Source organism: Rhincodon typus, chromosome 33 (genome assembly GCF_021869965.1).
Source record: "Rhincodon typus isolate 14 chromosome 33, sRhiTyp1.1, whole genome shotgun sequence".
Taxonomy (NCBI): domain Eukaryota; kingdom Metazoa; phylum Chordata; class Chondrichthyes; order Orectolobiformes; family Rhincodontidae; genus Rhincodon; species Rhincodon typus.
In genome coordinates, this window is record NC_063364.1 from 15,383,740 (window position 1) to 15,400,870 (window position 17,131).

Genomic DNA, 17,131 nt, shown 5'->3' on the forward strand with positions numbered 1-17,131 from the left:
TTTAAATGATATTTGGTCTCAGCAACTAGATGCTGACTACAAATATTCCACGGATAGGAATACAATTTACCTAGAAGCATGTAAACTCATTTGGGAAGTATTATAAAGGAAGTTAATGAGATTCTAGGTTCAGGCAGTATCAATGGTTGGAAACAGGGGGATGCTATCATTGTGCTTTGCTAAGAGACAAAAGACAGAATCTTCCTAGCCACTGAACAATGTGGGTATTGGTGAGAAAAGTTGGGAGAATCACAGCATCGCAGGTGCCAATTTCCCTCTGTCCAACGTGTTTAGAGCAATTTGCAGGAATTCTGCAATGCAGCTATGGATTGTCAGCAGTTGAGTGGATACACAACTAGTACCTTTGCTAAGAATCCTGGGAGATCTTGGCAGTGGCCAGTAATTCCACTTATGGCAAATGGGGTAATATGATGAGCAGGTTACCATAGGGCCCGGTATATTGGTAGTGAGGTGAGTTTGGGAGAATAGCATGAGAAAACCCACTAGGTCTTGCAGAGAGAAACTCACCAAATTAACACTTAGCCAATTTCTGGTAAAGTTCAATGGAACGTCTTCAATGTTTTCTTACTTTTTCCAACAATATCAAATACTTTTTTTTTATATATTAATTTATAGAATGTGGGTGTTGCCACATTTATTCAATTCTAAACGTCAGTCTCAATAGCTACTTATTGCCTAACATCCATGCCCTAATGGCTGTGAATTTATCTTCTACGTTCTTCCAGTGATTTTCCTTTAAGTTTACTGTTCACCAATTTTATTCTTTGTTTATTCAGTAGTCAAAATTTTCATTAACCTGATTTTTTTTTCAGCTTTCCCTTCATAAATATGATCTTTCTTTATATGATTTAAATGAACCTTCTCTATGTGCTTTCCACTACTTTAATGCTTACCTTTAGTAGGGTGCTGAAAACTACATGTAATAATCCAATTTGCAGTATTTCTTCAGTCTTTCAAATATGCTGGATAAATTGAATATCTGTTTCTTGTTTTTGCCCCAGTACTTTTTGTAATAGTCTGTTCTACCTGAACTACTTATACCTTGCACCTGCAAATCAGATTTGCTTTTATATTTTAAGAATTGTAACATTTCACACATCCTTCTACCCTGTTTTTCTTAGGTTACAACATATTGCTTTTCTGCATTAAACTGCACCTGAGCTGTCTGATGACTTTTAAAACCCATCCATGTCCTGCTTTAACATCCCACATTCTTTTCCACTGTTCAATGTACCCCAACTTGATATTGCTAGTAAATGTCCACCTCATTCCTGTTGCCCCTATTCCAAATTATCTTTATAAATGGAAAATGACTGGTCATTTATCAGGTATCATAAACTTATTTATACTACTCTTTGCTTTCTGTTCCTTAGCCATTTCCTTACTCATGTAACTAGATTTAGTTTAATTTCATGCCTTAATTGCTTTTACAAGTGTTTTTTATATGGTACACGTAGAATCATAGAATCCCTATAGTGCAGAAGCAGGCCATTCAACCCATTGAGTCTGCACTGACCCTCCAAAGAGCATCCCACCCAAACCCACCTACACCCCCAAATCTTATTCCCTGTAATCCTCAATTTCCCATGACTAATGTATCAAACCTACACATCCCTGGAGACTCTGGGCAATTTAGCATGGCTAGTCCACCTAAACTGTGCATCTTTCTACTAGGGGAGAAAACCAGATCACCCAGTGGAAACCCACGCAAATGCGGGGAGAATGTGCAAACTCCACATAGACAGTCGCCTGAGGGTGGAATCAAACTCGAGTCCCTAGCGCTGAGGCAACAGTGCTAACCACTGAGCCACCTTACCACCCATATGAGACACATCTTTTGAAATTCTACTGCATTCCCTTTAACTTCTCTTAATTTGAAATGTTTAATTGGTGATGATTTTCTGTTCATTTTGTATTACTAATCTTAATGTTGGCTGCTGAAACTGAGTGACCATTTCAATTGAAAGATTTTAATTTCAGTAAAAACCTACTTGCAAGATTATTTTTCATAACTTCTCATTGTTCATTAAATAAAAGGACGATGAAAATAATTCCTTGACCAATCGATTAAAAGAGATAGAGGAGGAACGTAACAAGTTACAGAAAACAACCAGCATCCAGCAGACACAAATTGATAAATACAAGACCCTGGCAGATGAGGCACGCAGGAAAAGTGATGGATTGCAACAACAAGTGACTTCTTTGCAAAAGGTATAATTTATAGTGTAATGATCTGTGTAATTCTTAATTAACTGCCACTAATGAATATCACTTAATCATTACCAACTATAGCTGAAAAGTGCAGGCAGGTGACCTGTTTTCAGGCCTCTATCAAATTGTTCTAAACTGGTCATGAGTAATCATCTCTCTCAAGGTCGTGTGCAAATGCTTGGTTGTCACTTGCATTCTACATTTGCTGCAAGTATAACTGCAAGGCTGTACTCACTGCTCATGCAGTCATAGAAATGTGTTGGTAACTGCTTGTATCAAAGAATAGGATTAATATAGCAATTCAAAGGATTTTTCAAATGTTTTTTAAATCAATTCAACTAAAATTATGGAATCACAATATTCACAATGGCCCACTTCCAACATTTGTTAGCTTGGCTTCTGACCCCTCACTGCCCTGTTTCATTGCTGTTTACTGATCCCTATGCATGGTGGCAACTAGAATGGGCACTAGAACACTGAACAGAAAAGTGATCAGTGCAGCAAGTAGAGCACTTAGCAGGCTGGCAATGGGAGCAGGCAACAGAGTGCTGAACAGAGCTGGGACTAGAGTATGGCAACAAGCAGAATACCAAATGCAAAGGGTAGTGTGAGCATTTCTTGGGTGTATGACCATCAGTGATATCACACATGTGTCATAGGGAGCTGGCACCAACTTCCAGTTCCAGGTGCACAGAAGTGTCCTCAAAAGCATAGACTTCCTGCTGTAGTGTGGTGGTAGGAGATACACAAAAATTGAAATGATTTATTAACTATATTTGTAATGTTTCTTCTGTCTTTCAAATTGTTTATTTTCTAAAGTTTCCTGGTTGCTTTTCTGAGATTCTTAGTCTGTTTCTCGTAAGATTTTCCAACTGCCAGTCATTTATTTGAACACAAATGCACCTTTTTATACTGCAGTAAAAAGTTACCAAAATGTTTCAGGATTTTAGATACTTGGATATTTGTATATTTAGTCTTCAGAAAGGAGTTGTCAGTTAAATGTATACTGAGCCAATCATAAAATTTGTACATTTGAAAATTATGTTACCAGGGACACGGTTGTAATAGTTTTTCATTTCAGTACTTCCTTTCCCATGACTTTCTATCATGGAAAGAATTCTTCAGCTGCACAGTAAATGGTAGAAATCTATGGTTACAATTACAAGCTTCACAACTAAGTATTGGGAGAATATCTGCTATTAGATTCTGCTTCAGCTGACTGTTAAACCCCGCAAATATAATAAACAAATTCTGAAGAGTTACAAAATCAAAATCAAGGCAATGATAAATATATTGCATTACATTGATGTTTAATGGGAACAAAATGCTATAGAAATAAATGATCCATGTACAGAATAATTCAAAAATAAACACAAAATTCTACAGCAAGATGCTCTGAAATTTTAATTGGTTGTCAGTTGAACTCTTCAAACAATCAGAAATATATGGTTTGTGCATGGCATAGTAATAGATAGATCTGTAAATATCATGGTCGATGCATAGCTCAAATTTTCAAATTGAAAACATAACTTGAGAATATGTTTGTAAAGTCACAGTGACAAATTAGTTTTTATGCTGAAGGAAAAATTGTCAGATTATAAATACTAAATATTTTAATACTTCGTGTTACATTTTTCTCAAATTAAAGTGTACAAATGTGTTTATTACATTATTATCACTAGGTCTTCCAGATTTGCAAAATATTTAAAGGCAAACCTGTTAACAAGTTACTACGAACACAAGATCTTAGTAAAAAATACTCATAAATATGTAGAGAAACTGCTGATTTTTCTTTAAGAATACTGCTTCTGAATTGCATCATTACTTACACAGAAATAGTTTTTCTTGGTACAAATAGGACAGGTAGAGTTTTATTTTCTAGGATTCAGTCAAAAATTACTTGATCAATCATCTCTGAACACCCTTTCCAAAATGCTTTCAACAGAAAATGTGCATTCCATCTCCAACTCACAATGAACAAGACCACTGCTAATGTATTGAAAAGAATAGCAAATGTCTTAAATAAGTAAGATATTTGATTCAAAAATTGGGTGCTGTTTGTTACTCCGATAAGGTGTACTTCATAAGTATAATTGCTTTTATATTAAGTATTATATTAATACTTTCAATATAGCTTGGTAGAAATGTACATGCTTTGATATGCAAAGATAAAATGGTTATGCAAATATGATGACTCTACTGTAGATGTCTACTCCCTGATGTATGAATCTGGAGAGATCAGGTATTTTAAAATTGGGACCTTGGGGCTTGTATATGTTCCATTAAAGTAGAATTGTACATTTAATTTAATGTTTGAAAAATTTAATCAAATTTTTGTCATTGGAGAGCAGTTTTCTGTGGGAATGGTTTCAAGGTATGAACCCAGGTAGGTCATTAACTAAGTTGTTTCATGAAGCAGTTGTCTTCACAATAAGCTTCAATTATGTGTTATTATTGTTTCATGTTAGAAGTGAAAATATTTCCAGCTTTAACGTTATCTTAATGTGAGGTGTGTGCATATGTGATTTAGGATCATCTTTTCCTCCTTTCTTTCTTGAAGGAGACTATCACAGCTGAGTTAAAATCTTTAGAAGGATGTGTGTCAGGCAGGTTTGCCCAGTTCTTCATTTATAAACCCATGTTGTTTGACCATGGGGGGCACTACAATTGACCCTGATCCTGTTCTTAACCAATGTGAACATTTAATTCTCTTAGTTGTACAGCATAGAAACAGGCCCTTCAGCCCACCAAATACCAATTGGCACTGTCGCATTTACATGTACTTAGTACATTCATTAGCATTCGGAACAGAAATCCCAACAGATTTCTCAATTTCTTGTCCAGGTGCACTGGGACAACGATGGCTTTTCATCAGTTGCTCAGCAGAGATCAGCTAACTAAGTATGAATTCAGAATCAAAACTGAGATTTTCATTTGCTCAAGGTTTGGTATTCTGCACCAAATGGTTCCCCTTTTTACAAAACTATTGGGATTCAAATATTTTATAGTCAAGGACATTTCTTTAATCTAGTAAAATAAATGCCCAAAACTATAAAAAAATGTTTATGACAAGTCATAATATGAAGTTACTAAATGATATTTCAACAGTCGCGTATAAAAGTCATCAAATCAGGGATTACATTTTGCTGCCATCCGATGGCTAGCAAGGTAATTGTTCACTATCTATTTATTTTTTCCTGTGCTTTTAAACCAGATTTCAGTACAGTCAGCACTGCAAATCATACTTATAACAATTGGAAATATTTTATTAATTTCCAATTTGAAACAGTAATCAAACATTTATCAAATTATGAAAATGTATTCTTGGGAAGTGGATGTCACTGGCAAGGCTGTCATATTGCCTCTCCCAAAGTACCTCAAAGGTTGATGATAGGCTGTTATCTTCAATACTAGATTAGATATGAAGTGGTTTGCTACTTAAGGGCAGTTAAAATTAACCCGTGTCCATGTGGGATTAATGTTTAAATATTAGGCCGAACAATGTAAGGATGGCAGATTTCTTCCCTTAAGATAATGAGCGTACCAGTTCTTTATTAAAACTAAAATCCAAAATCTTAATGGTCACTTTTATTGTCACTATTAAACAGAATACAAAGAGTTGTACTTGAATATGATCTGGGATTGTCTAGATTACTAATCATTTAACATAAGCCCTGTACATGAACGTATGTATAAAAATTGATGTAAATTTACATTTGTACAAGTGCAGATTCTTTTAAAAAAACTATGTGAAAGAAACAATATGATAAAGCAGTGTCATTCAGAATCAAAGATTCAATAACTAATAATTGTTGAAATTTTGTAACTGCAAACTCAGTAGATAATAATCAAAGCCTATATAGCTATAAGTTATTAAACTTATTTGCAGTTGAGTATTAACAGGTGAAATTCTTAATTTTGAGCACAATGTATTACTTTATTGAAGAGATTGGGAGATGAGTCATATACCTTTAAATAAAGGTGACCATCTATTGCTCAAGGAGAGGGGAGCTATCAAATTTGCAACTAAATTGCTATTAGTTAAAGCTCTGTAATGAACTACTTAATAAACAAAATGAGAAAATTAATTTAGAAAATGCATGTCATAATTTCTAAATTATCTTGTTATACATTGTTCAGAACAATGTAACTTTGGTTAATTTATATTTTATGTGTTTGCGTAGGAGGGGAATTTCATTTTAAAGTTGTTCTTGTGGGTTTGATACAGAGAAGCCTAGAGAAGGTTTGTTTACATGCATTTTAATGAGGCTTTACCACCCTTGAGATGAATAGATGAGGGTTAGTAGTTTAATGCAAAAAAGTACAGAAATAAAACTGCTGTTGCTTAGCAACAAGGGTTCATGGTCTCTCAGAGAGTTAGAAAAATCTAAAAGAGATTTGGTGTGTGTATTCAAAAAAGTGAAGACAGAAATGTTGACGTCTGTAGTAAGAAATCTGATAAAACTGCTAGAGTCATAGAATAATACAACATAGAAACACACCCTTCAGCCCACCATATTTATTCTAACGAATAAAACCAAACTAAACTAATCCCATCTATGTGCATTTGGTCCTTAGCTTTCTATACCCCAGCATTTTAAAAGCTTATCTAGATGTTTCTTAACTGTTGTGAGAGTACCTGCCTCCAGCACCCTCTTAGACAGCAAGTTCCAAGGTTCTACTGCCCTCTGAGTAGAACATTTTTTCCTTTTGCTATTAATATATTCAGAAAATGCCTTGGGGTTTTCCTTAATCCTATATGCCAAAGATATTTTGTGGCCCCTTTTAGCCCTCCTAATTTCCTTTTTAAACATCTCCCTACACTCTCTATGCTCATGAAGGGCCTCCCCTGTTTTTACTGGTGTGTACCTAACACATGCTTCCTTTTTTTAATCAAACTTTCGATATCCCTGACATCCAGGGTTCCGTGGACTTGCTGCCCTTGCCCTTACAGGAACATGCTGGCCCTGAACTCTCACTATGCTATGTTTGAAAGACTCCCACTTTCCAAATGTTGACTTACCTGCAAATATCTTCTCCTAGGCTTGCTCAACAATGGAAGAAAAAGAATCTGGTAAACACACCAGTGTCCTTTTTCATAGAATCCCTACAGTATGGAAGCAAGCCATTCAGCCCATAAAGTCCACACTGCCCCTTCGAAGAGCATTCCACCCCTACCCTATCCCTGTAACCCTGAATTTCCCATGGCTAATCCACCTCGCCTGCACATCCCTGGACACTATGGGCAATTTAACACAGCCAATCCACCTAACCTGCACATTTTTGGACTGTGGGAGGAAATCGGAGCATCCAGAAAAAACCCACATAGACATGGGGAAAATGTGCAAACTCCACACAGACAGTTGCCCAAGGCTGGAATTGAACCTGGTTCCCTGGCACTGTGAGGCAGCAGTGCTAGCTAGTGAGCTACTGTGCTAGCTCAAGCAGTATTTTATTTGTAAGGATATTGTTGGGATGAAAGGAATGGTGAGTATTTGAATCCTTTTTTTGTAATGAAACTTTTCCAACATTTTCATCTAGTGTAATAAAGTTCATGTTTTTCTTATCTAATAAACCTTTCATTTTTTGCAGACTGCAGTGCAGAGGGAATTTGGAGTGCTAGAATCCATAAACATCACAAAAAGCTAGCAAGCATATTCAGCAAGTAATAGGGAGGCATATGGACTGTTGGCCTCTATTTCAAAGGAATGGAGTATAAAAATATGGAGGTCTTCCTAAAACTATGCAAGGCATCAGTCAGACCACTCCTGGAATACTGGTCCCCTTACCTAAGGAAAGATATGCTGGCATTGTTGGCTGTCCAGAGAAGGTTCACTAGGTCGCTCCTTCATATGGAGGGTTTTCTTATGAGGAGAGGTCGTGTAGGTTGGAGTTGTCCTTATTGAAGTTTAGAAGAACAAAGGAAGACCTTATTGAAACATGTAAGATTCTTAAGGGGCTTCACAAGGTAGTCGCAGCGAGGTTGTTTCCCATTGTCAGAGCCTTGGACCAGAAGACACAATGTCAGTATAAGGAGTTGCCCAATTAGGACAGAGATGTAGAGGAATTTCTACTCTGACAGCATTCTTCACCGCAGAGGGCTGTTGAGGCTGTGTTGTTAAGTATATTCAAGGCTGAGAGAGCCAGATCTTTAATAAGAAAGGGAATCAAGAGTTATGCTGATAGGGCAGGAAAGTGGAGTGAGGATTTATCAGATCAGCCATGATCTAATTAAACAGCAGAGCAGACACTATCAGGCTGAATACTACTCTGTTTCTACATCTTTGGTCTTGTGGATTCTTGTGAATGTGTACAGTACTAACTATGAAGGTTGGTTAAAAAAAACAAAATTAGGATCTATCAAGCCAGCTTCAATTTGGGATCTGAATCGTCCAATATTAACATCAGTTGGGATCATCATAACATTAATACACATAATGTATTATTCCAATCTGTATTGCTTTTAATTCCATCTCTTCAGACTGTTCGGTGTAAGGCATTTCAGGGTCTGCAAATATTAAATTCAGCTAGCTAAGCAGGCATTCATTGAAATTATTCAATCTTATTCAGCATACTGACATAAATGAGCCCTTGACCTTTGTGAATAAGACTAATTATGCTGGTGAACAAATACAAATGACTACATCAATGAAATGAAACGGTTAGATGTCTACATTATTACAAAAAGCAACAAGACATTGACTAGGTTTACCTCTTAACAGGGGATCTTCAAAAACAAGGCCAATCTCTGAAAACAAGTAGAGAAACATTTAAGAAAGTAGATAATTAACATCATGTAATATTGCAATAAAACAAGTTTTGAGTAGCAACACAGACACAGAATACCATGACATAGTGACTCACTGGCTAGCACTGCTGCCTCACAGCGCCAGGGACCCAACTTCAATTCCAGCCTCAGGCGACTGTCTGTGTGGAGTTTGCACATTCTCCCTATGTCTGTGCAGGTATCCTCCGGGTGCTCCAGTTTCCCCTCACAATCCAAAGATGTGCAAGTTGGGTGGATTGGCCATGCTAAATTGCCCATAGTATTCAGGGATGTTCAGGCTGGGTGGGTTAGCCATGAGAAATGCAGAGTTACAGAGATACAGTAAGAGGATGGGTCTGGGTGGGATGCTCTTCAGAGGATTGGTGTAAACAGTTGGGCTGAATGGCCTGTTTCCACACTGTAGAGATTCTATGAAATGTACTGGGAATACAAATAGGATGGGAATCCAGCAGCAGTAAGAAGAAACAAAAGTAAAAAGGACAGAGGACGAAAAGGCAGCAACTAATTGATGTAGTAGGTATTTTTCTAATATAGTTCACTGAAAGATGCATTTTGTAGCCCTGGTAGCACCACAGTCATCAGGAAAAAAATGTGTAAGGTAGAAGGGAGAGATGGAACAAAAGGGAGAAAAAGGCAGTCAAAAAGGGGCAAAGAAGGCAAATGCAGCAAAATTACAACTAAGCTGGTAGATATACGATATTGTCTAACACTAAATGAAATCCTGTAGAAACTTAAGTAAAAACGATATGGTATTGTTTATTGTGCGTTTAATAGTTCTTAGGTGATGTCTACTGAAGACAAATAGAGATTGTGTTTGCTTGTATGGAGAAGCAAATTAAAATTATTTGACATTTCCATTAGGAATTTATAAGGATGTTAATGCAGATCATGTTTTTCAGACAAAAAATTGCAGGGGTGTGTGTTATTTGGACCTAACTTCAAAGGCTGTAAAATGCAATACAATTCAAATAGATGTTTGGATATGCAGTAAGAAGAGAAATATACATTTTGTTGAACACATTTCACAACTTCCAAAATATTTCACAGCCAATACAAGATATTCTTCCTTAAATAAGGCAGATAAAGTAAGAATGCCAGTAGTAAGTACAGCCTCATGGAATTGTGTTGTAGCATTTTCACAATATTAAAATGTCTTAATTAGATGAAGCCACTGACAACTTGTGTAATTCAACGTTTTGGCAAAGGTCTGTAGCTCGGGTTGTGGATGAGGTTGTCGACTTGCTCGCCAAGCTGGGCTTGTTCTCATTCAGACTTTTCATTACCATGCCAGGTGATATCATCAGTGGAGCCTTCGATGAAGCGATGTTATTCTACTTCATTTGGAATTTATACAGTTTGGTCCGTTATGGTGAGTAGTGTCACTTCCGGTTTTGATCTGTACGGGTTTGTATGTGGGGTCCAATTCTATGTGTTTGTTGATTGCATTATGGGTGGAGAACTTGCCTCTAGGAATTCCTAGAGGGCTTGGGCCAAACTCAATTAAATGCAACAAACCAATACAGATCAAAACCGGAAGTGACACTACTCACCATAACGGACCAAACAGTATAAATTCCAAGCGGAGTAGAATAACACCGCTTCATCGGAGGCTCCACTGATGATGTCACTAACACGGTGATGAAATGTCTGAATGAGAACAAGCCCAGCTCGGCGAGCAAGTCAACAACCTCAACTTGTGTAATTGGCATACTTAGTATTTTAATATGATAATGCCACTATTAAATCCACATTAATCAGTGCATTTGGGCAGTAAATTGCCAAAACCAGTGTTTCTACCATGACACCCTTCTCTGCTTGCTATTTATTTAGCAAATGTAAATCTCTGAAACCAAGCGAATAGTCACCTCATTTGCTGAGTTTGAGGTTAGTCCACTACTTGGTCTGTAGAGGGGACATTTCTCATTAATGCACAACTTTGTTTGCGTCTCCCACAACTGCATAAGGAGTTTTTTTGTATTGAAGCTATGGCAGTGGACTTTGGCTCCATGGGGTCTTGTCTTGTTCTGAACTCATATAGCAAGACCTACTCTGGCCAAAGTAGTTCGAAGCACGCCATTCTAATGATAGGATTTGTAACAAGGAAACTATTGATTACTTTCCATGTTACCATTCCTTGAACAAAAGGATACCTGCTGTAGATCTTGCTCAGGAACATTGCGCTCTGTGGGACATCAAGATGGAAATTGGGGGTGGGGTAGTAGGTGAATGAAACAGGTCATCATGGAGTAATTGAGGTGGAATACAAATGGTTTCAGTTTGTGGGTTTTTGTGGCTTTTTATCAGTCAGCAGATGTGTGGGGGTGATGTTTGCAAAGACTGAAAGCCAGACAAGTGGTGTTGAGCAGAGTTTCAGTCATGATGCACATTGTTGCATTTAATTGAGTGTCAACAAAATGTGTACGAGATGGCCTATGCCTGACAGAGGTGCAGTACTTTGCTGCGGACTATGATAGGGCAAGCGCTGACGTCTGGAGTGCTGTGACAACAGTGCCCCACCAAGTAAGTTCAGCTAATACATTGTTTCTAGTTTTGACCTTAGGACTTCTTGTTTTCTTCAAGAACAATCTAGAGTCACTCCTAATTTGTTGGGTTTGGATCATGCTTTAATCTCTGACTGTACACATAGACATGCAGCTTCTTTTTTGGGCTGGCATTGTGGAGCTGGAACACACTGCATATGGTTTTAGATACCATATGCTGCAGTTGACTGTAAACTTAGCTAAGGATCTGGTCCATTGGTACAGAAAGATGGTGCTTAGATGACATAATAGATGTCACCAACATTTTGTGAGATATAGTGTTCACAGATTATTTTTATACATGTTGAACAGTATTGGGGTTAGCACTGAACCCTGTGGTAATCCACAAGCCAGTCTTCTCCATGCAGTTCTTCTCCTTTGTCTAATGTAGACTGTAAATTGTCTGCTGTGAAGGTCCTGACCCAGCTGAAGTGCTCTAGACAGATTTAGGAGCAGGCCAGCATGCCACATTGTATCATAGGCTGCTATTGTTTAGGAAGAATGAGATACCAGTTAGGACCTGTGATATTTTTAGAGAAATTTTAATGTTTAGAACATGAGCAGCGGGTGTAATTTTCGGAGGCTCAGACAAATTATGTATGTTCATGTATTTTAAAGTCCGACTTAAAATATATAATGATTATTCCTCCACACACAATTGTTATCTTAGGAATTGGACAACCAGAAAAGAACTCAGAAGCAAGCTGCTACAAACCATAGTGCCACAGAGGTTCGTCTAAACAGGGCATTAGAAGAGGCTGAAAAATTCAAGACAGAGCTGAATAAATTGAAGCAGAATAACAAGGTAATATTACAAATACAATGCTGCTGGTGAGGAGTATATCATAAGTCGGTGCAAGCTGGGGAGCTATTGCGACATTGTTGTAGCTTTATTTCCATCCAAACTTCCTTTGTCTGCAGCTCAACACTGGGAGCGAGGCATTAATGAATATTATTGTATTATGAAATTTACTTCTACAGTTAGCAGTGGGCATTTTGGCAAAAGAGAACTCAAACATTTCAAAAATGTTCCTCTTTTGAGGGTTTTAAGAAATTAACGGCAAATTATTACCTGGCTTGAAATTTAGTTTGATAGTTGGAAACCCAAAGTAATAGTTGTACAGAGTTCTGCACATTGTTACTGTTTGCATACCATCGTAGTGACATTGCAATGGTAAGGCTCAACAGAGATTATATTTGGTACTTACTAACTAGTTTATTGGCATTTCAAATCTTGTGGTCCGAGTTACAGAAATATTCTCCTGCAGGGTACCATTGTCATGATTAACTGAGTAAGGAGAAGCTAGAGGCATGCTCTGTTCTTCTGTCCTCCTCCAGTGGATGCTCCTGGCCACTGGGTTCCTTCTCTGTCCAGGTTCCTGTGCTGTGTGGGCTCCTGGTCCCCATCTGTTCCTGCTGTCTTTGGGCTCCTGCTTCACAGGTGCTTCTGTTCAGTCCAGGCTTTTATCATGCTGTGCTTCCTCAGCATCATTCATCCTATGCAGGGGTCATAACTGGATACAACTCCATTTAAATGTGAACTATACTTACTTGTCCATCAAAATTCACCAATTGCGTATAGTGTGTATCGGCTGAGTGCTTTATACCTTAATCTGTGAAGAATCAATCTTTACGCTTCTGACTTGGTATAATCGGGAAAATCACATCCAGTAGGTAGGATAGCTTTTTCAAACCAGCAAATAGAAGGGAGCTAATAATAGTTTTTAAAAAAGCTTAAAAAGACCACATGTTAAATCAATGCTGCTTGTAATAATAAATTACATGTTTTTTCTTTCTTTGTCTCATTGGTCAAGTTTTATCTCATATCCTTACACATTAACAACTTGTTTATTTTCTTCTCATATATCTGTGCTCATTACCTGCTACGTATACTTGTCAGATGTTAGAATATTTTAAAGAAAGACTGATATCAAGACACAGCATCCATTCTGAGTGTCCAGAAGAAAGGCTTTGACTTGGATATGTTATCTGCAGTCAGGCTCCCCAAGCTGTTGTAGGTTTTGAGACTGCTATCTCTCTGAAAATTGTGTTTGTCAGAGGATGGCCAAAACATTACTTATTGTATTGCCTATTATTTGTCTTATATGTACTAGGACACAACTAACCAAGAGAAACTAACAATTGAACAACTGAAGACCGAAAACAAGAAGTTAGAAAAGCAGAAAACTGAGCTCATGACTGGCTTTAAGAAGCAGATGAAGTTAATAGATATCCTTAAAAGGCAAAAGGTAGGATGTGACAAAATGAGAAATGATCAGTCATGGTATTTTTGAGATCAGGGATTGTTATTTAATTGGCACCCAAAATAATTTGGTGATTGAAAGGTAATATATAAATGCAAAGATTACAAACTTGCCCTTGCTTTTTTTTTAGATGCATATGGAAGCTGCTAAAATGCTCTCCTTCACTGAAGAGGAATTTATTAAAGCATTGGAATGGGGAAACTGACAGTTGTAACACATCTCAATGTCGCAAAACACAATTGTTGTTGCTATTACATTTGATCTTTTTCTCATTAAGTTCAGTATTTACATCCATCCTACTAAAACATTTTGTAAACTGGTAGCAAAAGAATAAAGATATAATTGTTATCTTTAATTATTATTATTATTATTTAATTGTTATCTCTTGTTAATTCATTGCACCAGGAGGATAGTTATTGCTTTTATTCTTATAATCTTGTTTTCTCCTTTCCATTTAAGTCACAGACCACAAAGATCCTACATATATTTTCATAATTAGTTTCGAGCATATCCTACATCTTGAAGCTTGAAAAATCAATTGTGTAGCAGAATTTTTAAAATATAAATAGATTACTTTTGATGATTTGTTTTAGTTTTCATTAGTGGTCATTCCCCAGAGACAAACAGTGGCTTTCATTTCTCCACATGTAATCTAAAAGCTGATCTTGAAACAGTTTTCCTGAATTCAAAGCATCTGTAAACAGCAACTGCCAAATAGGGTCAGTGGCAAAATAATATAGAAAATTTGAATAGAATATCAAATACCAAGATACATCAGTATAATCTTCATCACCTTCACTATAAAGACACGAACATTTAAAGGACAGATCTGTGAAAATTGACCCAGTGATTAAGTGATGTTCATTCCATTTTATCGAATGAACAATTATATCTAGGATTTCAGTATAACTAGTATTTGATTGTGTGTCCAATCCCTCTAATATGTTCTTATTATACATCCTGACATTGTTATTCTTAAGAGAGAGACTAAACTGGCCATTTGAAATGACTTAAAGTTTGTCATATCTGTCTCAGGTGAAACTGGCCCTAATCTGTTTTGAATATAAGAATTGTCCCATGGTCAATATTAATTGTTTTTTTTTTTAAATTTCACCTATTTTTCTAATCAACCTGTTCAGAGACATTATTACACACCTCTGGACCAAGTGGGACTTGAATCTGAGCCTCCTGGTCCAGGGGTAGGGAGACTACCACTGCACCACAACAGTCTTTCAATATTAGTTGATATACTCTCAGCCAATTATTAGTTCACAACAGAACCTCAAGTTTAACTTTGAATTCTGCTTGATGAGACTATACTTCTCACCATTACCTTGCAGAAAAACCCTGAAAAGGACAGGTCAACCAGAAATCTCTTCCTGAACCCATCCTTGGCTTACTTCAACAACTTTGACTATTACAGCATATTTGAAAGAGAGCTGGATGAATGGTCTACGTCACTGTTTTCAGAAACATCTATTGTTATGTTCTACAGTCCATGCTGAAGGTGACTTTGAAGAACAGTTGAGATTTAGGAAGTCTGTTTTTCTAGAACTAGAACCAATTTGAATATCATTACCTTCTATCGTTGAGAATGATTTAAAGGCAAATACATAGGTGAAGTAAGAGAGAAACTCATTCATGTTAGAATTCCCTTCACTTGCACATAACAGGTTTGGCTTTGGACTTGTTACTCCAGAGCACCACGATGTTTTCTACAAAGGAGTTAAATTCCTAGAATAACTAGTCCATAAACACTTTATGAATAACTCTTCTGTCAGATTTTCAGGCAGACCTTTATGTACAAACTGCTGACTGAAGGGCAGAGAGAAAGAAACACATTGGACAACTTTAATATAAAAAAATCAAATTGCTATCTGGCATCACAATGCAAAGGAACACTGTTCCTAAGTAGGTCAAGCATGAGTAAATCATGATCATAGTATTCAGGGCACCAGAAGCACTCTTGAAACAGCTTGAGTTTTGTACATATTTAGCACATTTATGCACAGGTTCACACAACTCTAACTAGATAACTCCCTAGGCACATGATGGTTCTGTATTATCAGCACCATACAGTAATTCTCATAAATTCACTGATCACTTCAGGGAGGACCTCTCTAGGCAGCTTGCTTTATTGCCCTTCTTTCAAACTTGTAATGCTTTCATGAAATGTGTGGAAGATGCTTAATACTGATCATCTACTTTAAGCAGCTTCTATCATTCCTTGAACGATATGGATGTGCCACAATCACGATCCATCTCCCATCCACACAGGTCTTGTAGATCCATTGGAATTTGAGAGTTAAAATTCCTCATTTCTTCTGCTTAAAGTTAACTTTAACAGTTTAACATATATTGGTCTGTATGTGATGTGGGCCACAAGGCCATTCTTTAACCTCAACATTTCTATGCTTGCTACACATGTGAAACTAACTAAACAACATCGAAGATATTGAAAAGATGTAAATCATCGAAAGAAGGAGGCCCACATGGGAGGTAATGTATTATCTACCCTAACTATTCCACGACCCTCCATTAATTATTCCTTCATTGTCTATTTCTTAAATTTATTTCACTACGGTAAGTTTGCAAATGCTACCAATTCACCAATGAAAACAGAAGCATTAATACAGGACATGAAGTACTATAGAAGACTGTTAAATTGAAAGACTCAAATTTTATGAAAATCCGTAGATTTCAGAAATTGCTGATCTGATGACCAAGTTTAGCAAAATTCACTAATCTATATTCCATTAGTCTTCATAATAGATTTTCTCCATAGAGATGAACAATTTCACAGCAGTTCCAACTTATTTATTTATATAATTTCATTAACAATCATTCCAGTTATATTTTTGACAATTATAAATAGAGATCAATATAAATTTATGACTCAAAAGTAACTGTACTGGCTAGCACAGTGATGTTCTGGACAAAGCTTGACATGACGTATACCCATAAGTCTAACAATCCCAGCCTTCGTCTGATGATAAATTAGCACTTCCTTTCTTGAAATTTTCTCTGAAGGTTTCATCAAATAATTCGAGCTCTTGTTCATCTCTAAATACCCCCTTTTAAAAGATACATATGATATAGTAATTAGCTTCACCAGCAAAACAAAATTCAATCATAACCATTGCTACGTTCATGCCATAAACTGAGAATATCTAAAAAGAAGTAAAGTCAGTGTAAATAATTTAGTGTTTTGGTCAGTGAGTTTTTAAACTTAACTCATGTCCTTGTACAGCCTACATTTCAGGGGGCCACAGTCTTATATTTAGTTAATTCTTAAATTCAGAAACTTT

General features: G+C 36.7%; 2 protein-coding genes across 7 annotated transcripts in view; one reads left to right on the forward strand and one right to left on the reverse strand.

Moving 5' to 3' along the window:
* The window catches only part of tex9 (testis expressed 9), a 125,099-nt gene that overhangs the window by 88,561 nt on the left and 19,407 nt on the right, over nt 1–17,131 (forward strand). For 4 of the 6 annotated variants that reach the window (XM_048615982.1, XM_048615985.1, XM_048615984.1 and 1 more), the window contains 4 exons: nt 2,059–2,232; nt 12,230–12,364; nt 13,674–13,808; nt 13,954–14,178. In XM_048615982.1, coding sequence (XP_048471939.1) covers nt 2,059–2,232; nt 12,230–12,364; nt 13,674–13,808; nt 13,954–14,028 — 519 coding nt within the window. In that variant the 3' untranslated portion in view covers nt 14,029–14,178. Of the gene's footprint in view, nt 1–2,058; nt 2,233–12,229; nt 12,365–13,673; nt 13,809–13,953; nt 14,191–17,131 lie in introns of those variants that run through there. The other 2 variants (XM_048615980.1, XM_048615981.1) reach the window with 2 other exon arrangements.
* Nucleotides 13,849–17,131, reverse strand: part of mns1 (meiosis-specific nuclear structural 1) — a 34,837-nt gene continuing 31,554 nt past the window's right edge. The window contains exon 10 of the mRNA XM_020515676.2: nt 13,849–16,897. Within this exon, the coding sequence (XP_020371265.1) occupies nt 16,790–16,897 (108 nt within the window). The 3' untranslated portion in view covers nt 13,849–16,789. The remainder of the gene's footprint in view (nt 16,898–17,131) is intronic.